Genomic DNA, 23,351 nt, shown 5'->3' with positions numbered 1-23,351 from the left:
ACTGTACATTTGGGATAACAAATGGTAGCATGGTCCCCATAGGGTAAAAATCTAATTTTACATAGTTTGTGATATCTGTTACACAAAAAATGCATGAAAAAGAATGACCTGCGTAAGAAATATGACCTGATGTTTTACACGCAGTTCCGGGTATTTGATAGCATAGAGTAAACATCTCTATTAAGTCCACTGCCTCAATTTAAAAAAAATAAATGTAGAGATGAAAGGAAAGATTCATTTCTCATTTGAAGTTTCATGAATTACATACAGTCCTAAGCATAATATCTGTCCTAAATCTGATACTGGAAACCTAGTTAATTTTTTTTTATCACACGTTGAAATGACCATGTCTAGCATGACCTAACTCATGATCAAATATTGAGTTATATTCATTCTGGGGCAAGCCAGTGCCATGGGCAAGGAAACATAAGAAATGCATGGAAAGTGTTGAATTAATGCAAGAAATAGGACAACCAGCTCAACCTGAGTAAAAATATGTAAATAATACCGTGCACATGTGAAACCAAAAGGTAGCATGATTCCCATGGACCAAGAATCTAATTTCAATAGATGGCTGCATTCCAGGTAAAGTAATTCATAAAAGTTCTGGAAATGAGAGTCGACTTTAGAGGGGAAGAACACTAAATCCCATCACAAAGACTTCACTCCCTGCCAACCGACAAACAGGAGGGTGAGCGACAATAATCTCTTATTTACATTGGTTTGAGATCACCGAAGGATGAAACATTTCACTTAGTTGCATGTTTTATTACACATTTAAATCAGTGTCATGTCAATTTTTTGAATACATTTCTGCAGGTTTCCTTGGTCCAGAGTCGCTTGCATCGTATACAGGAAACTAGCAGAAAATATTTCTCAGTCATTCATGTTTTGACACCAAAAAGAACATGTCCTCTGTCGTTACAGGTATGCCACTCAAATGCAGCTCTGTGAAGAAACTGGACTGTAAAACATTCCAGCAGCAAACGGCAATATTTTCATTGCATTCTGGCATTATGGTAAGCATATATATGTATGATTAAGGAGTTGGTCTTGTAACCTAAAACCTAAAGGTCACAGGTTTGAGCAAGGCACTTAACCTGCATTGCTTCAGTATATATCTAGCTACATAACTGGATACTATGTAAATGTAAAAAAAAGTTGTATAAGTCGCTCTGGATGACAGCATCTGCTAAATTCCTGTAATGTAATATATACACAGAGCAGTATATGTCTACTGTACTGTAGCAGTGGTAAGTACATGTTGTCAGAAGACATACACAGGGTAGGGATGGGTTTGAGTAATGGATTAATCAATTACTCGCATGATATGTGCCCACTCCATCTTTTTATTGTTTCATAAAGATGCATATGAATAGAAGATATTTTTTCATCTAATATGAATAGAATGAAGCTAATTATTTCCAAAATGCATGTTTTGATTAAAATGATGCTTTTTGTCAGTAAAGCCATTGTATAAGTTGTATAATGTCAGAGGGGCTGTGCATTACGCAGTTTGAATGCCGGAGACAATTTACCTCTGTCAATTGTAATAAAGAAATGCATTTCAAAATATGCAATTTCATTGCAATAGAAACATTACTTAAGTATTCCAGAAAATATTCCATATCCTATGTCACTTAGCAAGGAACGCATCTTTCTAGTAACCTTCTAAGGAGTGCCAATTGTAAAGTAAAACACATCATGTTGTTCCTCTATTCTTTTTTCCCCCCAAATTTAGCATAGATATGGCATTCCTCAAATATTTATGCTAAATATGACTAATTTCTTTCTCAGATTTAACAGGAATGCTAAATAAACCTTTTAATTCATATTTTCAGATTTAACAGACACATCTCAAAATATACTAGATAAATAGCTTCAGGGGAAGCACCACAAGTGAAAAGGTTGTTTCTAACTTAATCGGTCAAATTTGAGATATTTTATGATATTTAGCTTCTACAACTACTGTAGTTTCATAATATATCAGAAACAATGACCAGAATCTATTTAAATAGTTAGAAATTGTAATGGTCATTACATATTTCCTGTATGAAACATATTAACTTAACTTGTAGGTATAGCTACCAAATTTTACATGGTTCTTCTTAACCAAAATAGATTTTTTAAATATATTTTATAATTTATATTTTATGGGGTATTTTATGTAGAAAAATAGCAAAACATCCAGATTATTTTTGGCATATACTGACAAATACAAAAACCTATTGGTTTGTCATGTCATCACGTATACACTCGTGGTACCTCCCCTTAAATGTTAAATCGGATTTTATTAAAAAATGTAATTAAAAAATAAGTATTTAACATATCTAATATCTCTATTTCAGAAGCAAATATATAGTAAAATATAAATATATTATTCAAAAATCTTGTTTCAAAAATAACTATTTATTTTAAAAATATATATTTACTTTATATGATTATATCTTACATTGTAAATTATTTTAAATTATATAATATAATATATATTACAAAATACCACAAATCTGTGTTTAAAAGTTAAATATCTGAGGTTCAAATATCACTTGACTGTGTGTATACATTGAGTACAGCACAACACGAGTGAAATATATCACTCCCGATCACCTATAAGCCTGCATTTAGTACCATGTTGCACACCATTTAACACCTTACGAGCCACATGTTGCTTTCTACAAGAAATCTACCACACGTAAGAAACCTTAAATTTCTCATTTACAAAATTATTTTACTGTCACAAATCAAATGTAATAGAATTTCTCATTATTATTATTATTATTATTATTAAGATATCAACAGAAATGGCTCCAAACACAGTGGGGTGTACACTAACAATAATAATAATAATAATTATTATTATAATAATTAATAATATTGTTATTAATAATAATAATAATAATAATAATAATAATAATAATAATAATAATAATAATAATAATAAAACAGAATTCACGTTTGCTATGTTTGTTTGTCACACAGACATGCACAGAATACAATGGAAAACTCACTGTAACTTTAACTGTAACAGTTAGGTATAGCTATGCTTTCCAGAAACAATAATTGAAGACATCATCTGTTGAATTTATAACTACAATAAAAACAGGGATGCAGGATAACACAGTAGTAAGAAAAATACAGAATCCCATGAAACAGAACCTTCTTGCAGGGCAGCAGTGCTACCCACCACACCACTGCGCTGCCAGTCACACTGTTCCCTTCTCCTATGTTCCAGAACAGGCACAGGGTCCCTCTCTCACATGTTCTAGAACAATCTTGTTGTTCTTCTAATGTGTTCCAGAGCAGTTTCAGTGTTCCCCACTCCTCTGTTCTAGAACACTTTCAGAATCCACTTCTCCTGTGTTCTATAACAATCTCAGCATTATTCTGTGTTCCAGCACAATCTCAGTGTTTCTCTCTTCAGTGTTCCAGAAATGTGTCAATGTTCCTCCCTCCTGTGTTCCAACATAGTCAAAGTGTTCCTCTCTTCTGCTGACCAGGTCACAGTGTTCCTGCTTGTGCTACTTCCTGTGGCAGCCCTCTCTGTTCCTGTGGTCCAAAAATTCCTTCCATTGAACTGTGAAGATATCAACAGAAATGGCTCCAAACACAGTGGGGTGTACACTATCTATCCTGCAGGACACACCAAAGCTGTCCAGGTGTACTGTGACATGGGCTGTGAAGATGGTGATGAAAATGATCGAGGAATGTGGACAGTAAGTAACATCACCTGTCAGGTAAACTAACATGCTCACCTAATGAGGGTCTCTCTTTTTCATAGCTGGGCCTCTGTGGAAACATGTGCATTTGAGCATTGAACTGCTCGTATAGACACTCAAGAGGGTGCTGGGGGCAATGGTTAAGGTTATTATGTGTGATGATGATGATGATAATGATGGTGATGATGATGACAGCAATACCAATGGATCTTGTGGTGGCGGTGGTGGTGGTGATGATGATGCTGGTGATGATGTTTAAAGATAATGACATTTGTGATAATGAAGATAATGATGATGATGATGGCAATAATGATGATGGTTATTGATGCTGATATTAGGTTATTGATGCATTTTTCAGGTGATTCAGAGGAGAACGGACGGCTCTCTGAACTTCCACAGACCCTGGGATCAGTACAAGAGTGGATTTGGGAACCCAGCTGGGGAGTACTGGCTGGGTAAAACCATAATGTACACCATAATGTATGATTAGTGCTCCCACTCTCTCTTGATCCCATTCAACCTGGTTTCACTGGCAGTACATTATAACTTCCACTAGAGGAACAGGAGAATGAGTGCATGGGACTCAAAAAAAGAATGGGGTCAGGAGCCAGAAATAACTGTTAATTCCACCTTAAATACCAATGTTCAGAACACACTTTGCGATGAAACTAATTACATTGTCCACTGAAATGGGGGGAGAATTATAATGATTTGACATGTTAGTTTCTTCATTTGACAGACTTTTTGAGGGGAAAGTGTTTTAAACATGGTGGCTGCCTAATATTCATTGGCTGAACATGGTCAAGAAAAATAAAAAGCATATACTTCATAATACTCTTCCCCATAGTCCACAATGCAGTGGGTGAACCTGGGAAGTACTGGTAGGATGGTCTGTGCTGTTTCCTTGAGGTTACAAACAACAGACCGTATGTTTGATGTAATGCTACACCTCCAGATCAAGGGCCTTCAGATCTGACTCCTACACTGATGTGCAACTGCAGGGCTGGAGAACATCTTCCTTCTTACTTGGACAAAGAAGTATGAGTTGCGGGTGGATATGGAAGACTTTGAAAGAGGAAAGGTTCATGCTCAGTACTCTTCTTTCTCAATCGACCCTGAGTCAGAGGGATACAAACTGCATGTTAGCAGCTACATTGATGGAGGTGCAGGTGAGCAGCTGGGCAATTTTATCTTACTTATAGTCATACATTTTGAAAGTGGCAATTGTTTTTGCATAACATACATGTAAGAGCTTTATGGCGTACTCTGGTTTCACCGTGAAATGTCTTACAGGTTATCAAACTTTCCTCAATATCTTTAGCTACAGAATTTTTAGCAGCAAGAAAAGATTTTGAGCAGTCTGCTGAAAATAATCAGCCTGTCTGGCATCAGCTCAGAAGGTTTAGTCCATGTCATCATTGCTAGGTTACTGCTCAGACCTCAGGCCACACACTACCACTTGGCAGGAAAAGACATCTAATACTGTGATTTTACTAAACATTAAATACATACAAGGGAAAGCACACAGAGTAGTCTAAGCAGGTACCCTGATCACACCACTTAAGACTGTTTGCCAAAAACACTTTGGTGAGCTTTCATTTGTATGTATTTAATGTTTAGCAAAAAAGAAAATGCTGCAGGCTACAAGTCATAATGGTCATATACCATCTGTGTACTGTAGATGTTTTCAGTATTAAGGACATGCCTTTAAAGGACATTAAGTACAGCAAAATTAAAATGAAGCTTTTGTTAAATAAAAAGGTAGTTGCAAAATAAATGAAAGAATACTTATTTCATAATGCCTCAAAACCATAAAACTATGATTAAAAAAAAAAAATTTAGATCAGTTTTCAAGCCATAAAATATCATACCATTGCATCTCTACATGCAGTCATTGTGTCTCTGTGTTTCTGCTGCTGCTCTGAACTACAGGAGACTCCATGGCTTACCACAATGAGAAGAGGTTTTCCACCTTCGACAATGACCAAGATACCTGGGGAAGTAACTGCGCTCTGCTCTACCATGGAGGATTCTGGTTTGACAGGTGTCTTCATGCAAACCCAAACGGCTTGTACACATGGGGTCAAAGAAGCGGCTCGCCCATCAGCGTTGGTGTTCAGTGGCGAACGTGGAAGGGTGATTACTACTCCCTGAAATCTATCAGCATGAAGATCCGATCTGTGTCTCTGGAACGGTGGGAGGAGTAAACAGAGCTCCTCTCCCCTGCCACGCCCACTTCCCCTCTCCAATTTGCCTACTTCCTGTGTCTAAAAAGACTGCTTCCTATCACTGAACAAAGTACTAAGAATGTAATCAGACTTTATTTTGTCTCTTGGTGTCTGGTGTATCTTAGTGTCTCTACGTTTATCCAAAATGTCTAAATTGTGCGTTGCTGTAAATCATGACATCAACCAATCATATATTACACTACAAATAAACTGTTTTGACTCATGAAACTCACATTTGCATAATTCTGTGAGAATTACTGACCTTTCATCAGTATAAGGGTCTATGTTATATAGGGGTGCAAAATAGAATAAAATGATTTTTGTTCATTATAGAGCATAAACATTTGCCCATTATGATAGTTTGATCCACGTCAGCAAGGCTAGAGTTTGCTTTAGCCATCCTGATTAGTCTGCAAAATTAGTAAAATTTTCCCAAAACCAAAGGTAAAACAATTATGCCTCAACAAGTGCTTGTATATTACGGCGTAATGTTAGAGTTGACTGCACAATATTGTATTGAAGCAACAATACAAGCTGTTGAGCAGGGTTATAACTATAAGAATTAGACATGCAATACACCACTGCAAGCTCATACTGCACACTATTGGATAAAAATGGTATCTCTCAAACCAGAATGAATGTAAAAGAGATATGTGGACATAAACAACTAGTGGGGTTTTGTGAGTGGCTGATGTAAATGCCGACCCCCACTTTGTATTTGAGAACAAATGCATTACATTACATTACATTACATTACAGGCATTTAGCAGACGCTCTTATCCAGAGCGACGTACAACAAGTGCATTGGTTCACGATGTAGAGGTGCAAAAGAAACACTAGAGTGAAGTAAGGATCGTAGTGCCAGAAGTGACCACATTGATCGGGACTCCAACCCTGTAGAGTAAGCTGTTCAACAAACAAGAATCCTACCAAGTACAAACTAGCACTGGAATCACATTTGCCTAATCAGACAAAAACAACAACCCTGGCAAATACACTAACGTAATCATATTATCCTAACTAGGTACAGTGAGCTAAACTATAGGCTAGGGAGGGGTGGGGAGAGGTGCAGCCTGAAGAGATGAGTCTTCAGTCTGCGTTTGAAGGTGGTAAGATTCTCTGCTGTTCTGACCGCCACGGGGAGGTCATTCCACCAGCGAGGGGCCAGGACAGACAGCAGACGGGAGCGGGAAGTACAGACGCGAAGAGGGGGAGGTGCCAAGCGTCCAGAGGTGGCAGAACGGAGAGATCTGGCTGGTGTGTAGGGTCTGATGATCCTCTGGATGTACCCTGGTGCTGACCCCTTAGCTGCCTGGTATGCAAGCACCAAGGTCTTAAATTTGATGCGAGCCATAACAGGCAGCCAGTGGAGGTCAGTGAGCAGGGGGGTGACATGGGAATGTCTGGGGAGGTTGTAGACCAGACGTGCTGCAGCAATCTGGATGAGCTGCAGGGGTCTGATGGCGGATGCTGGCAGACCAGCCAGTAGTGAGTTGCAGTAGTCCAGGCGGGACAGGACCATCGCTTGAACCAGAAGCTGGGTTGCGTAGGTGGTGAGGAAGGGGCGGATTCTCCGGATGTTGTACAGGAAGAACCTGCACGTTCGACTCACCGCCGTGATGTTCTGGGAGAGGGACAGTCTGTTGTCCATCACCACTACAAGGTTTTTTGCGGTGGGTGATGATGACACCACGGTATCCCCTAGGGAAATAGAAAAGTCAAGAAGGTTAGAGGATGGGGCAGGGATGAAGATCATCTCCGTCTTACCTGGGTTCAGCTTAAGATGGTGGTTATCCATCCAGCTCTGGATGTCCCTCAGGCAAGCAGAGATGCGAGCTGAGACCTGATTGTCAGGGGGGGTAAGGAGAGAAAGAGTTGGGTGTCATCAGCATAACAATGATAGGACAACCCATGGGCAGAGATTACAGGACCAAGAGATTGGGTGTACCGGGAGAATAGGAGGGGACCTAATGTAATGTAATGTAATGTAATTATGCACATTTATTTCTGAAACAGATTGTTCAAGACAATAAATAACCACTAAATCTTTAAAGGGACATATGCACATGCGAAATCGATGGTTAGATTGTATATTAATTCCATATTTAGTCACAGATACTGACGTGGTATAATTACACAATAATGCCTCTTGTTTATTTAGTGCACATCTTTTTTCACTACTGTATTTGCATACCTTTGTATTGTACCGATATTGTTGGCTTTATCTTGTTGCAATGATGGATTGCAAATTTCTGGTGGTGAAAAAATGTTTTTATGAACTGCCAGATAGACAATATTGTCCAGTATGTCATGCTTGAGGAGTGTAGCTGCAGATGAGACTGGAGGGAGGGGGTGCTTGTTAAATGGACTACCTACAAGACAATGGTGGCACTTAGAAACTCTGTATTTTGCATAGTTGTCTTGTATCATCAACTAATGAAGCTAGAACAGAGCTTGTTTCCATTGCAGGAGCACTGAATAACTGAGGTGAGCAATCCAAGAACATTGGCATCCTGGCCACTGGGGTGCTTGTGCAAAGGGTTTAATAGTTTTTAATTAAACATTTGGGGCTCTATTTTTCAGTATCAATGTTGCACGGCACATGAGTGCCGTCAAGCAGGGCATGTGGATGCATTGGGCGATACTAGTGAATGTTGGTATTCTCGTGACCCGAGGTGAGGACTGTACAGATCAAAGTGCGCTCTGCACCTGGAAAATGGACTGGATTATACTGAATATACTAGCAGTGGGTGTGGTGCTGCTGGATTCATTAATAGCCAATCAAATCTATTCATTCTCTCTAAGAGCTGTGCACATTGTGCAGGGCATACTGCCAAATTTATTAGTCTGACTGCAATGTAAGACAAGGATACGGATATACTAATCAGAGCTTTCTGGCAAGATGTCATTTTTTGGGACTTGCAGAGATGGGCTGTCTCTTTTTAAAAAAATGAATGTTTGAATTTGCTTCTGTCAGAATTAAAATGAAACATTTACTATACATTTATTATGGGCCAGTTTTAATTTCCCATTAAACCTGTATCTAAATATGTTGACCGCGCTATGCTCCAACAAAGAAATAATGACAACAGTAATTAAGTTTTATTAAACAGAGAACATCATACAATGCCAGTGATACGATTCACAGCAGTAAAATGACTTGGAGTTCCTCTAATGAAAGGAAAATTATGACACGAGTCCATTAGTAATTCACAACAACACTATGTTTTAACTGAACTGAGCAGGATTAGATGAGTTGTGGTTTCAAATGCACTCATTTCGATAAACCAGTGGTTCCAAATCAACATAGGTCCGACTTGTATTGCTTACTCATAGACATTTCTAAGCAAGAAAACAGCAAGTCTGTCCTCATGCAGCATTGGTCGAACATATAAATATAGAATATAAATAGAAGATATTAGAAGGGTATATAGAAGAGGCAAAACCTGGTTTCCACCTCACACATGATTGGTAACTGGGCAATTAATTATGTAAAGCCAACAAGAAATCAAGATTTGCTGAAAAAGGTCTCTACTCTTCTCTACTGATTTGACTACGATACGTACTGTTTTTGGAAATAAATAAAAAAACTAAAAAAACACAACCTTCCTAATTGTTTGCTGGGATCAAAATCCATGCGCATTTTTCTCTTTTGAACCAAGGGAGCTTTGTCTGGTAAATATAGCAGATACAGTATTAACAATTTATGCAGTTACTTTTGTTGTTACAATTGCACAGCACCTCTATTATAACAGTCCCACACATACTTTGCAGTTGTAACATCGGAATACGTTAACGTTTCTTTAAATTGCACCTGATCCATTTGTGATCACCTCAAACTTAATGAGTCGTATTGTAGCAGGCAAGGGTATGCCCTTTATAGTGAAATTTCACAGGTTTTTATTGACATGACAACATGACCTGGCAAGCGTTTGGTCTCCCTACTTCCCCTCTCCTTCACACGCGACTGAGCAGGGAACTTTAAGTTAACCACCTGGGGCGGAATAACCACTAAATCTCGTTAGAGACAAAAGGATAGGGAAAAAAAATAAACAAAAAGAAAACCAATACTCCTATGGGAGTTTATCCCAAAGAAAACGCTTTAGTGACCCGGGTACAGGGTGAAGAACTAAGGCTTAAGGTGTGCTGAGTCTTCTAAAACAAAACACAGTCTGAAAAGAATGGTGAACGTGAGAACTTTAAGAAAACAGCCCTCACACAGAGGACTGTCAAAAGAATCACGAGAAAGTAGTAGAAATGAGTTAAGATAGTGATGCTAACTTAGTAGCCCACAATCCAATAACCACAAAATTCAGTTCCGCAGTAACTCTTCGCGTAAGACAAAGGACGCAGAAGAGGAACTGATCTAGTACTGAACAAGTAACTAAACCTCCTACCAAAACAGACAAGTTGACACGCAACTCTTCTTTTCTTTCCCCCCCTCGGCCACACAGGTCGAGGATAAGATCTCTTCCTGCCTGGCTGACATCTCCACCTGGATGGCCAGCCACCATCTGAAGCTCAACCTCAACAAAACTGAGCTGCTCTTCTTCCCATGCAAGACCTCCTTACTACGTGAGCTCTCAATCACGGTTGATGGCACCACAGTGACTGCCTCTCACTCTGCCAAGAGCTTGGGGGTGGTCCTGGATGACCAACTGGACCTCAAGGAGCACATCAAGGCAATCCTGCAGATTCCTTCTGTACAACATCAGAAGGATTCGACCATACCTGACGACGCACTCCACCCAGCTGCTCGTCCAGGCTACGGTGACCTCTCGCCTTGATTACTGCAACTCTCTCCTTGCAAGCCTGCCAGCTTGTGCCATACAGCCACTACAGATGATTCAGAATGCCGCTGCCCGACTACCCACGTCACTCCTCTGCTGCGATAACTCCACTGGCTACCGGTTGCTGCCAGGATCCGGTTCAAAGCCCTGACCCTTGCCTACACTCCAGCCAACAGGACAGCCCCCATCTACTTGCAGGACATGATTCGATCCTATGTCCCTGCTCGACCACTTCGCTCTGCAGCAGCAGGGCGCCTTGTAACCCCTCCCACCCGACCAAAAGGATCACAGAGCTTCTCCACTCTAGCTCCCCAATGGTGGAACGAACTCCCCGTCCCGCTCCGAACCTCCCCCTCACTACCCATCTTTTGCCGTGGCCTGAAGACTCATCTCTTCAGACTATACCTAGACTAACCACTACCACGCTGTATATTTCACTCTAATCCCCCCCCCCCTTTTCATGACACTTGTTACGTGTTGCCCCATCACAGCACTTTTTAGTAATTTGTATTTGTCCTAATACTGTAGCTTATTCTTCTGCCTAGTTGGCTTTGCCGAGGTTAGGTCTGAATAGTGTTCACTGTGTGAACTAAACTGTGTTCTTGGCTAGAAATAGCTGTACAAAATAAGTATGGTATCTTACTGAACCTGTGTTTAGTAGTTGTCTATGACCATGAAATGCACTTTTTGTACGTCACTTTGGATAAAAGCGTCTGCCAAATAAATGTAAATGTAAAAGAAGTTGACACTAAAGCAAAGCTTATCGGTTTGCTTGCGGTTTAAATAGACAGGTGCAAATCGTAAACAGATTTGCACGCGTAAAATTCCATCAAGAAAACAATCAATCAATCAACGGCATAATTCAAGCAAGGACATCAATCAAGGAAACTAAAAGGCCGTAATAACTGAAGGAAAGGCACATGAAAAAACAGATAGCCATAAAAACTGAAAGAATGATGCAGGATGGAAAAGAAATGGTGATAACACCCAAAACCATGACATACAGAGCCTACTCCCTTTGAGAAAAAATACTTCCTTACATTATTACTTATTTAACACAAATGAAAATTTTTCTAATTATGTTTACTACATATTACATTTATTATGCCAAAAAGAGGGATTGTGTAAAGTTCTACATTAATTGTCAAACTCTGTTTACAAATGCAGTTTGTCTATAATTTGAACCAGTACTATAGCTATCAGATTAACTACAGCCAATTAGAATTAAAATATTATTCAAGTTATGTATATTTTCATTCTTCTTGTTACAGACCGGTGCAAGAAAAAGAATGAAATATAGTACCCAAGGGACAACAGTGCAGTTTAAGAAAAAAGATAAACAATTAACAATAAATGCAAAGTATGCATTTTCCTGCTTCAAGGATTCATATCAAAGTCAAATTGGACAGCATGTAATCCAAGAAAACCATTGATTGACTTCCAAAACATACTGTGACCATGCTCAGATTGCACGGGAAAGCCCCGAAATTGGACACATGCCCTACACTGTGCTGTGTTTCATACCATAAACCTGGTCTGAGCAAGCAGGCGGCGAGGGTACAAATCGTACACTAGATGCACCAGAAGATTGCAATGAGCTGCAACAAAATTACAGGCCACATCTGGATCTTGGCTGACACACCCCCAGCAGCAAAACTCTCCTACCACTTCGGCACAGGGCGAGCCAGGAAATGACCAAATGGCTCAGGTTCGTCAAAATCTATGATGAAAAAATACCATTTTGCCAGTGGAACGGCTTGCAACATGCCATGCGCCAGCAGGAAATTACAGCCCTTGACATTTATTGAGGGATGATTTAGCTTCATAATGCCATACTATGTCAGAAACAGGTCTCCATGTTATAAAGAACAAGAATGATCAATCGAGAGATTGGCTGGATGTGTGGTCATATGTTGGGTGTTTCTATTTTGTGGGTTTTGGTTTACGGTTAATCCTAAATGTTCACATTTGGGATGTTTGAAATTGTACCTCCCACCTCTTGGGTTGATGTTGCTCTTTCCCCTGATTTATGTCCATGTCCTCTCATTCCGCTTGATAAGAGAAGTAATGGAATATAATGGGAATGCAAGAGGAAGTGTTTGTGCTGATTGGTGCACACCAGATTTCTTGCATTATTATTTGACAGTTAGCTGGACTTATTATTGGTTTTATTGGTTATTAAACCCTAAGATGTCTGACCTCAGTTTCTTTCCTCTCCTGTCCCTGCCAGGTGTACTACTGAGGCCTATTTAACTACAACTGAATCAACTACCAGTACTTTTTTTATTTCAATTGCACCCCACAGCTAAGATGTTCACAAACTCAGAAGGACTTCATGCCAATGTCACAATCTATGATAATCTCTCTCATAAACTATCACCCTAAAAACCTCTTTTGTTTTAATGACACAACGTGCACTGTTTTTTGTCTTCCCCAAGGGAAAAAGCACTCCAGTCATCGCCAGTTCCCTCCAGGTTGCATTGACTTGTCACACAGTTTTCTTAAGCTGTTTGTTTTGGCCAAAAAGACAAATATTTAACACAGCAATAATGACACAATGAATCCAGGAAATGACAACAGGACAGTGTTTATTTGGAAGCAGGTGATTACAAACACACACATGAAAGCAGAGTGGCCTTTGGTGAGTTTAATATTAGAATAGGAGAGAAAGTAAGTCATTAAATCATGATATTTTTTCATTTTATATCCAAAGTTAACCCGAGTAAGCATTCCAATGCACCATACTATATGAGTGAGACCTATTGTTTCTCAATCAAACCAATGAAAAAAAATTAATTATTTAATTTTAAAATACTGAGACAAAACAAAAAGTGATTAAAGCATCAATAAGTAAGAAGTAATTTTGAGGTAATTATAACAAAAAAGGTCTAATAATCTGTTCAATCTGAAGAAGAACAGAGAATGGTTGTGCCATGAACATAGAGAGGGTGTGGCACAAACAGGAAGTGGATTTAATTTGTAGTTCCCCTTCCTAGTTCTTTACATGTTCTAGAGACAAAGGTCTGATCTTCATGGAGATGGCTTTCAAAGAGTAATAGGTCCCCTTCCAGCCGTCCCACAGGATACCTCTACGATAATCTGAGTGGCGGCCCCATTTGTACAAGCCATTGGGGTTTGCATAAACACGGTAGGTGTACCAGAACCCTCCATGATAATTTTCAGCAGTATAAGAATAACTTCCGTGGTCAAAAGTGGAAAACTGCATCCGATTGGAATACCTGAGGTAGTCACCTGAGAAACAGAGCAAGAGCATGATCACATAATGACAAAGTGGACCTTAGGTTGTGCTTACATTCCTATGGCAACATCAGACTCTACACACCAGCCAGACCACTCTGTTCTGCAGTCCTCCCCTCAATTGCGCGACCACCCACACACACACCCACGTACACACACGCACACACACACACCAGCAGCTACATTGCTCACCTACACCTTCATCAATGTAGTTGTCAATATTCAGCCTGTATCCATCAGACTCCGGATCCAGAGAGAAGGAGCTGTACTCAGCATGGACATTTCCTCCCTCAAAATCTTCCATGTCCACCCTCAACCTGTACTTCTTTTGCCAACTAATAGCAAAGATGTTATCCAGACCTGCGGATGTACATCAGTAAAGGTCTCAGAACCAACATTAAAAGAGTGGGATTTATGGCTGGTATTTGAAACAACACTGAGAGAGTTCTGGAACAGGCTTCTGTGATAACAATACTGAAAGTTTAAGAACATGCTTCAGTGGCAATGTGAAAGTTCTAGAATGGACTTCAGTGGTAATGATGGCAATAGCATGAACAGCTCTGTGTGAAAGTCGTTGAGCTGAATATTAGGTCAGTTTATAGAATATCTAAACCAGTAGTCTCCAGAATTTATCAATGCATTATGGGAGTGTAAATACCTTACCCAGCCAGTGTTCTCCAGAAATATCCCCAAAGCCACTCTTGTACTGATCCCAGGGTCTGTAGAAGTTCAAAGAGCCATCCAATCTCCTCTGAAACACCTGAAAGACGCAAATAAATTCACCAGTCAGTCTCACTAATATCAGCATCAATAATCACCGCCACCACCATCATGATCATCATCATCATCATCATCATCATCACCAGTATGATCATCATATGCACATGGGTTCCACACAGGCCTCAGAGCTGTGGAAGACAGATACTCTGAGCAGATGAGTTTATCTGACAGCTGATTTTACTCACAGTCCATCCTCCTTTGTCCTCCTTGTCCTCACAGTCCATGTCACAGTACACCTGGACAGCTTTGTTGTACTCTGGAGGATAGATAGTGTACACCCCACTGTGTGTGGAGCCATTTTTGTAGACATCATGACAGTCCTCAGGAAGTTGTGCCTGGGCTGCAGGAAGAGAGAAGGATCCCACAGAAAGTAGCAGAAGCAGGAACACTGAGACCTGTTCAACAGGAGAGAGAGAGAGACACTGTAACAGTGCTGGAACACATGGGAGAGCGACACTGAGACTGTACTGGAACACAGGAGAGAAGACTTGTAATTTACCACATCATGTTTCATTATATATTCAAGATTTACACATTATCCATGTGTATTTGGATGCACTTGCGCTGCATTTCAGGCTCAGGGCATTATTACAGAATTAGTTCAGCATGTGAGGGAGACACTTACCATCATGCTGGACTCCAAATAAGGTTGTGTTCAGGTGTTCAGGTTGGATGTCACACAGCTGAATCTCACAAAACCAGGTTGTGCTGAGGTGATCTTAAAAAAATAAATTAATAAAATAAAGTTGTCCCCTTGCTCAGATTCCTTTGATCCAATCAACATTTACATTTTGTCTTTCGTCATTTAAACAAAGGTTATATGAGGAGTGATTTACAAAGTGCATAAAGCAGTTATTTTAACAGGTGCACATTAAAAATCATTAGAGAGAGAGAGAGAGATAGATATAGATCATTATTTTATTAATGAATTAATGAACAAATAAACATTCCAGCTGACCAACCTTTGCAGCCTCTGAAGTGTTAGTGGTGTGCTGGGTGTTCCTGTCCTCTTTTATAAGGGGCCTTTTTGGAATGATTGGAATGAAGCCAGTTGACATCATTATGTACCTCAGGCCTTCAGATTTAAGCATTCTTGCCTATCGTTCTTGGTGTTACTACTTTTACTACTACTACTACTACTACTCATCACACACACATAAATAAAATGCAGCAATACATACATATTGTACATACATACATAGAGAACTTCTTTATCCCCATGTGGACATTTCCCTCGCAGCATGTTACATTCACATTTACGAACACACACTTATACTAAGAAACATACTATTATTCAAGCAACAGAAAGGCTGGGCAGCGAAATACATACAATACTTTTGAGTAACTTGGCATTTTTGTATGTTGAAAACGTGTTTTTGATGAGATATTTATGTACCTCAGGCCTTCAGATTTAAGCATTCTTGCCTATCGTTCTTGGTGTTACTACTTTTACTACTACTACTACTACTACTCATCACACACACATAAATAAACTGCAGTACAATGTAATAAGATATAATCTGACTTATAAAAACATCAGTCAGTAAATTCAAGTGAAGCGGGATGCTACGTTCCCTTGCTTTGCGGAGCCTCTGCACACCTGTCTGGGTCCTGCATGTGGAGCTGATTGGCGACTTGATTGTCTGTTTGATGTGCACCTGTCCACCTGATGTTCCAAGTGGATGAAAGCTTGAAGACTCTGCAGTTTGAAAACTCATATTTGCTTCCCTGCTAGTGATTTTAGAATTTTCAGCTACCATGTTTTGCTTTCCGTTTAAGTTTTGCATTTGTGTATTTTTCTATTGTAGGATACAGGTGGTCAGGCAGTATATTTTCTTTGTTGTTTTTCAACAGCATTTCAGATAGTTTGGTCAGAGTAGGGAAGGTGTTTGCCAGAAGACTAACTCCTTATGCTTTGCCTCAGCAGGGAGAGATACTGTAGTACTGTGTTTTGTTTTAGGTAAGGAGTAGCATAGCCCTGGCCCCTCCCCAAATTCTCCCACGTTACTCCTCTGCTGCGATCACTTCACTGGCTACCGGTCGCTGCCAGGATCCGATTCAAAGCCCTGACCCTTGCCTACACTGCCGCCAAAAGGACAGCCCCCATCTACTTGCAGGACATGACTCACTTCTATGTGCCTGCTCGACCACTCCGCTCTGCGGCAGCAGGGCGTCTTGTAACCCCTCCCACCCGCCCAAAGGGATCACAGAGCTTCTCCACCCTAGCTCCCCAGTGGTGGAACAAACTCCCCGTCCCTCTCCGAACCTCCCCCTCACTATCCATCTTCCGCCGTGGCCTGAAGACTCATCTCTTCAGACTATACCTAGACTAACCACCACCACGCTGTATAAATATTTTTTTAAAAAATGTTTAAATATACCCTTTTTCTTGTCACTTGTTACATGTTGCCCCATCCCTGCACTTCTTGGTAAATTGCATTTGTCCTAATACTGTAGCTTATTCTTCTGCCTAGTTGGCTTTGCAGATGTTAGACCAGGATAGTGTTCATTGTTCTCGGTTAGAAATAGCAGTACAAAATAAGTAATTGTACCTTACTGAACCCGTGTTCAGCAATTGTCTACGATCATGAAAATGCACTTTTGTACGTCGCTTTGGATAAAAGCGTCTGCCAAATGAATGTAATGTAATGTAATGTCTACTGCCTAAACTGTCAAGTCAAGCTATGTGTGTTAGCGTGCTGTGCACGTTTGTCTTATTGTTTGTAATCAATTTCATCTTTGTACTTGCCTGTATTTGTCTTGACTCCTTCTGGTTTGTGGAATTTGCTTTGTGTGTGCTTCCTATCACTGAACAAGAATGTAATCAGACTTTATTTTTTAAAGGTTAATTCTCACTTTTATCTCTATTTACTCATTTAAATGCCTTAATGAAGAGGTGTTAAATCTGACGATATGAGGAACTACTAAAGATCTATGAAGCAAAAAGTAAGCAGTGTACCCTGGTGTCTCTTAGTGTCTCTACGTTTATCCAAAATGTCTAAATTGTGCATTGCTGTAAATCATGACATCAACCAACCATATATTACACTACAAATCAACTGTTTTGACTCATGAAACTCACTTTTGCATCATTCTGAAGTGGGAATTACTAATCTTTCATCAGTATAGGGGCCTATGTTATATAGGGCTCTAAGAACCTATCCAAGACCTTTCCAAAACAGAATACAATGATTTTTGTTCATTATAAAGCACATAAATTTGCCCATTATGATTCTTTGATGTCAGCATGGCTAGAGTTTGCTTTAACCATACTGATTAGTTTGCAAAATTTGCAAAATTTTCCCAAAACCAAAGGTAAAAAACAATTACGCCTCAACAAGTGCTTGTATATTACGGCGTAATGTTAGAGTTGACTGCACAATATTGTATTGAAGCAACAATACAAGCAGTTGCGCAGGGTTATAACTATAGGAATTTGACATGCAATACACCACTGCAAACTCATACTGCACACTATTGGATAAAAATTGTATCCCTCAAACCAGAATGAATGTAAAAGAGATATGTGGACATAAACAACTAGTGGGGTTTTGTGAGTGGCTGATGTAAATGCCTACCCCCACTTTGTATTTGAGAACAAATGCACATTTACACAGTTCAAGACAATAAATAACCACTAAATCTTTAAAGGGACATATGCACATGTGAAAGCAATGGTTAGATTGTATATTTATTCCATATTTAGTCACAGACACTGACGTGGTATAATTACACAATAATGCCTCTTGTTTATTTAGTGCACATCTTTTTTCACGACTGTATTGGCATACCTTTGGGTATTGTTGGCTTTATCTTGTTGCAATGATGGACTGCAAATTTCTGGTGGTGAAAAAATGTTTTTATGAACTGCCAGATAGACAATATTGTCCAGTATGTCATGCTTGAGGAGTGTAGTTGCGGATGAGACTCGGGGGAGGGGGTGCTTGTTAAATGGACTACCTACAAGACAATGGTGGCACTTAGAAACTCTGTATTTCGCATAGTTGTCTTGTATCATCAACTAATGAAGCTAGAACAGAGCTTGTTGTTTCCACTGCAGGAGCACTGAATAACTGAGGTGAGCAATCTAAGAACATTGGCATCCTGGCCACTGGGGTGCTTGTGCAAAGGGATTAATAGTTTTTAATTAAACATTTGGGGCTCTATTTTTCAGTATCAATGTTGCACGGCACATGAGTGCCGTCAAGCAGGGCATGTGGATGCATAGGGCGATACTAGTGAATGTTGGTATTCTCGTGACCCAAGGTGAGGACTGTACAGATCAAAGTGCGCTCTGCACCTGGAAAATGGACTGGATTACACTGAATATACTATCAGTGGGTGTGGTGCTGCTGGATTCATTAATAGCCAATCAAATCTATTCATTCTCTCTAAGAGCTGTGCGCATTGTGCAGGGCATACTGCCAAATTTATTAGTCTGACTGCAATGGAAGACAAGGATACGGATATACTATCAGAGCTTTCTTGCAAGATGTCATTTTTTGGGACTTGCAGAGATGGGCTGTCTCTTTTTTAAAAAATGAACTTTGTGCAACTCTCATAAGATAAATTTGTTTGAATTTGCTTTTGTCAGAATTAAAATGAAACATTTACTAAACATTTATTATGGGCCAGTTTTAATTTCCCATTAAACCTGTATCTAAATATGTTGACCACGCTATGCTCCAACAAAGTACGTTGTCAACGATTTTTCGTAATTCCTTGGAAAATACCATTATTATTGAGGACTTCTGGGCATAGCTAAGCCATATGTTTGCTGATAGACCTATCTGACATCGTTTTCTGGAGCAAAACAGAAGCGGATAGAACTGTCATTGATTTACTGTCTCTGTTTCCATCTACTGAACATAGATAAGATTTCATCATTGCTATGTAAGTATTACTGCTAAAAATATTTCGGTTATATGCGTTGTTTTAGAAATTGAGTGTCTTTAAATAGGTTAGTGGTATTATGTAATGTGGATATTTCACACTGTAATGTAAGCCTTAGTTAGTAGTGTAATCGTTTTTGTGACGCATACAACAGTGATGAGGAGAGTGTTGAAACATTGCCAAAACGTGGTGGACGGCTGAAAATAGTTTTCATATCGTCCCATTCCCATACAAGAAAACATAGGAGTGTACAGAGTATAGAAATAAATACAATTTAATTATTGTTAATTATTACACATTTAGGTACTGTGCAGCATTGTGTGACTATATTTATGCATTATGTTTAAATTATATCTATGTTTCATCTTAAACCTTCATAAGGGGCTCATATGCTTTACAATGGACAAAAAGCATTATATATTGATATTCAAACCCTACATGCCAGCCAGATCCCTCCGTTCTGCTACCTCAGGACGCCTAGCACCTCCCCCTCTTCGCACCTGCACTTCCAGAACACGTCTCCTGTCTGTTCTGGCCCCACGATGGTGGAATGACCTCCCTGTGGAGGTCAGAACAGCTGAGACTGTGAACAATTTCAAACGACGACTGAAGACCCACCTCTTCAGGCTGCACCTCTCTCCATCCCTCCCTTCCCCCCTGTAAATGACTAAACTTAGGGTTATAACTAGGCAGCTGTTTCATAGGTTACTTAGTTGATGCGCCTGTCTTAACGACTACTTGTATTTTTATTTATTTTTATTTTTCCATAGATTGCGTTGTTGCCGTTCTCGTTGTTAGTGTTAATCAGTTTAACCATCAGGGTCCAAGTTGAACTATGCGGTTGTTCCCTGTACTTGGACCGGTACTTCTCTCTAGGGGTTTCGTCATACTTGTTCCTGGTTATGGTTATACACTTTGTTGTACGTCGCTCTGGATAAGAGCGTCTGCCAAATGCCTGTAATGTAATGTAATGTAATGTAATTATATTCCTTTTTGGAGAGATTTTGGATTTGTTTCTGGACCCTTAGCTATTTTAGACCAGTGTTAATAATTTAGACATTTTGGGTAGATTTGGAGATGCTGGGTACACTGCTTAGTTTTTGCTTCATAGACCTTTAGTAGTTCAACATATCCACCCTTAGATTTTATGAACTTGTGGTCAAGAAGTTTTTGATCCAGGACATGTATACTTTAACCCGCAATCTCCCAGTATTTCATTGCGAACTAAAAAAGGAGCAAATTCATTTTAGATTTTTTGCCTTGACCATTGCATTTGTGGCACTTTATTTCTTACAAAATTATGAATATAAAGTAATCTAAGCTAGTATTATAAATGGTACAAATGTATTGCTTAATTTAAGACATGTTTCTAGTCTCTGTGGTGTTCACATCTGGAGTTATAAAGCTTTAAATAGGGTAACCCCTAAATGGGCAAGGATTGACAGGTACTCTATTGGTTGGGGTGGAGTTAATTAGCTATTGTTCCCACCCATTATCTCCCTGTGAGAAGTGTGAAAATTTCAAGATCTTTCAAGGGGATTTTCTCTGCTACTTGATTTTAGGAGTACCAACATTCAAATAAGCATATCTTCTTCAACTATTTTCAGATTTCAATGTATGACACATCATTTGAAAGCTTATAATGCACTGCACTTTCATAATCTGTAAAAAACTGAAAAATGACCTTGCCCTACTTGAGGACCAAAACACCAGCACCTGTCACATATGTATTTGGATGCACTTGCACTGGGCAAGGCTCAGGGCATTGCTACAGCATGAATATATATTAATGAATAAAGAAACAAATGAACATTCCAGCTCACCAACCTTTGCAGCTTCTGAAGGAGTCAGTGATGTGTTGGGTGTTCCTTTTATATGGTGCCTTTCTTGGAATGAAGCCAGCTGACATATTCTTATTGTGATGATGATAGTGATGATTATACTACTACTACTACTACTAATAATAATAATAATAATAATAATCATCATCATCATCATCATCATCATCACACACATATATATAAAATGTATATAAATATAAATTCAAGTGAAGCGGGATGCTAAGATGGCGCCGCGGATGGCTGCCTCGGTGTGTTGGTGCGCATTGTTTTGCCTTGTTTTGTTTGTAAATTCAGTGTTCTGTGATAGTATCCGTAACTCTTTCACCAGAGAAGAGCTCATGAATATCAGGGAAACAACTTCTGTGGATTTATTTCCCAACTTTCTCATCCCATCTGTGGAATTACTGGTAATTTTGGTCAAAGGTGCGCTCACCCTTGTTCAGGCAGTGAAACGCCGGAGGAGAGGGAAACGTGCCGGTGCGCTCGTGCGTCTCCGCAGATGCGGTCTACGCACTCCGTTACCAGGAATTTTTCTCTCTAACATGCGATCACTGTGCAATAAACCGGACGAACTTCAGCTACTGGTGGAGAAGACCCCAGACTTTTCTTCATCTTCCGTTTTGTGCTTCACAGAAACTTGGCTGTGTGGATCGATACCGGACTCTGCGCTGCAGCTGGCAGGCTTTCAGCTATTTAGAGCAGATCGCGACACAGAGCTCTCCGGCAAAATGAAAGGTGGAGGTATTTGTTTTTATACTAACAGTGGCTGATGTAAAGATGTTACAGTGATTATCCTGTTCTGGAAACCGTTTTCATTAACTGTAAACCCTTCTACTCCCCCCGCGAGTTCGCTTCATTCATTCCGGTCGGTGTTTACATTCCACTGCAAGCCCTCGTGCAGGAGGCACAGCGTATGCTCACCAACCAGATACTGTGTGTGGAGCGGACAAACCCGGACTCTTTCGTTATTGTCCTCGGCGGCTTTAACAAAGGGAATCTCAGCCACGAACTGCCTAAATACCGCCAGCTGATTAAATGCCCGACCAGAGAGGAGAACACTTTAGATCACTGTTACACTACAATCAACCGTGCCTATCACGCCGTCCCCCGCGCTGCACTGGGACACTCTGACCACGTCATAGTCCACCTGATTCCTGCATACAGGCAGAAATTAAAACTCTGCAAACCTGTTGTGAGGATATCTAAGAAGTGGACCAGTGAAGCTATGGAGGATCTTCGCGCGTGCTTGGACTGTACTGACTGGGATGTTTTCAGGACTGCTACCAACAGTCTGTGACATCATACTGTGACATCATACAGGCTGTGACATCATACATCAGCTTCTGTGAGGACAGTTGTGTACCATCACGCACCAGGGTTTGCTACAACAACGACAAACCCTGGTTTACCACTAAACACAGACAGCTAAGGTTGGCAAAGGAGGAAGCATTTAGGAGTGGGGACAAGTACGGGTTTAAAGAGTCTAAATACAGGTTTAGCAAAGCGGTGAGAGATGCTAAACGACTGTACTCTGAGAAACTTCAACAGCAGTTCTCAGAAAACAACTCAGCCTCTGTCTGGAAGGGCCTCAGACAGATCACCAACTACAAACCAAAAGCCCCCCACTCCACTAATGACTTGCGCCTGGCCAACGACCTGAATGAGTTCTACTGTCGATTTGAAAGACAATGGGACAGTCCTGACACCATCCACTCACCAGCTCCAGACCACCAGCTCCTCCTCCCCCATCTCAGCAGGGGCCCGGGCCTCTCCATAATTGCCTACCTCAGAGGCACCCTCCCCCTCCCCTATCACAATGACGTCTCTCTCCCTCCTGGAGAGGGA

The 23,351-nt window shown here is 40.1% G+C and overlaps 2 protein-coding genes across 2 annotated transcripts; one reads left to right on the top strand and one right to left on the bottom strand.

Moving 5' to 3' along the window:
* Positions 1 to 3,431: 3,431 nt before the first annotated feature.
* Positions 3,432 to 6,080, top strand: LOC135248582 (microfibril-associated glycoprotein 4-like). Its single transcript, XM_064323379.1, has 4 exons — positions 3,432 to 3,713; positions 4,075 to 4,171; positions 4,718 to 4,885; positions 5,649 to 6,080. Exons 1-4 carry the CDS (start codon positions 3,432 to 3,434, stop codon positions 5,921 to 5,923), a joined length of 822 nt encoding a protein of 273 aa, XP_064179449.1. The 3' UTR covers positions 5,924 to 6,080.
* Positions 6,081 to 13,305: 7,225 nt separating this feature from the next.
* LOC135248564 (microfibril-associated glycoprotein 4-like) lies at positions 13,306 to 15,822 on the bottom strand. The gene is made up of 6 exons (XM_064323350.1): positions 15,735 to 15,822; positions 15,398 to 15,490; positions 14,958 to 15,167; positions 14,656 to 14,752; positions 14,185 to 14,352; positions 13,306 to 13,986 (listed from the first exon to the last, which is right to left on the bottom strand). The coding sequence occupies exons 2-6, from the start codon at positions 15,401 to 15,403 to the stop codon at positions 13,727 to 13,729; spliced, it is 741 nt and encodes a 246-aa protein (XP_064179420.1). The 5' UTR covers positions 15,404 to 15,490; positions 15,735 to 15,822; the 3' UTR covers positions 13,306 to 13,726.
* Between the last annotated feature and the right edge of the window lie 7,529 nt (positions 15,823 to 23,351).

Source organism: Anguilla rostrata, chromosome 2 (genome assembly GCF_018555375.3).
Source record: "Anguilla rostrata isolate EN2019 chromosome 2, ASM1855537v3, whole genome shotgun sequence".
Classification (NCBI taxonomy): Eukaryota; Metazoa; Chordata; class Actinopteri; order Anguilliformes; family Anguillidae; genus Anguilla; species Anguilla rostrata.
Note: the sequence above shows the minus strand (reverse complement) of the source record. Positions and strands in the feature narration are given on the sequence as shown.

What these genes read in the sequence shown, in the direction of transcription:
- LOC135248582 (XM_064323379.1), top strand. Translation starts at nt 3,432, where the DNA reads ATGTGTCAATGTTCCTCCCTCCTGTGTTCCAACATAGTCAAAGTGTTC. An exon ending in ATGATCGAGGAATGTGGACA is followed by an intron (nt 3,714 to 4,074) that starts GTAAGTAACATC and finishes TGCATTTTTCAG; the next exon opens with GTGATTCAGAGGAGAACGGA. An exon ending in AGCTGGGGAGTACTGGCTGG is followed by an intron (nt 4,172 to 4,717) that starts GTAAAACCATAA and finishes GTGCAACTGCAG; the next exon opens with GGCTGGAGAACATCTTCCTT.
- LOC135248564 (XM_064323350.1), bottom strand. An exon ending in AGGACAAAGGAGGATGGACT is followed by an intron (nt 14,753 to 14,957) that starts GTGAGTAAAATC and finishes TGCGTCTTTCAG; the next exon opens with GTGTTTCAGAGGAGATTGGA. An exon ending in TTCTGGAGAACACTGGCTGG is followed by an intron (nt 14,353 to 14,655) that starts GTAAGGTATTTA and finishes GTACATCCGCAG; the next exon opens with GTCTGGATAACATCTTTGCT.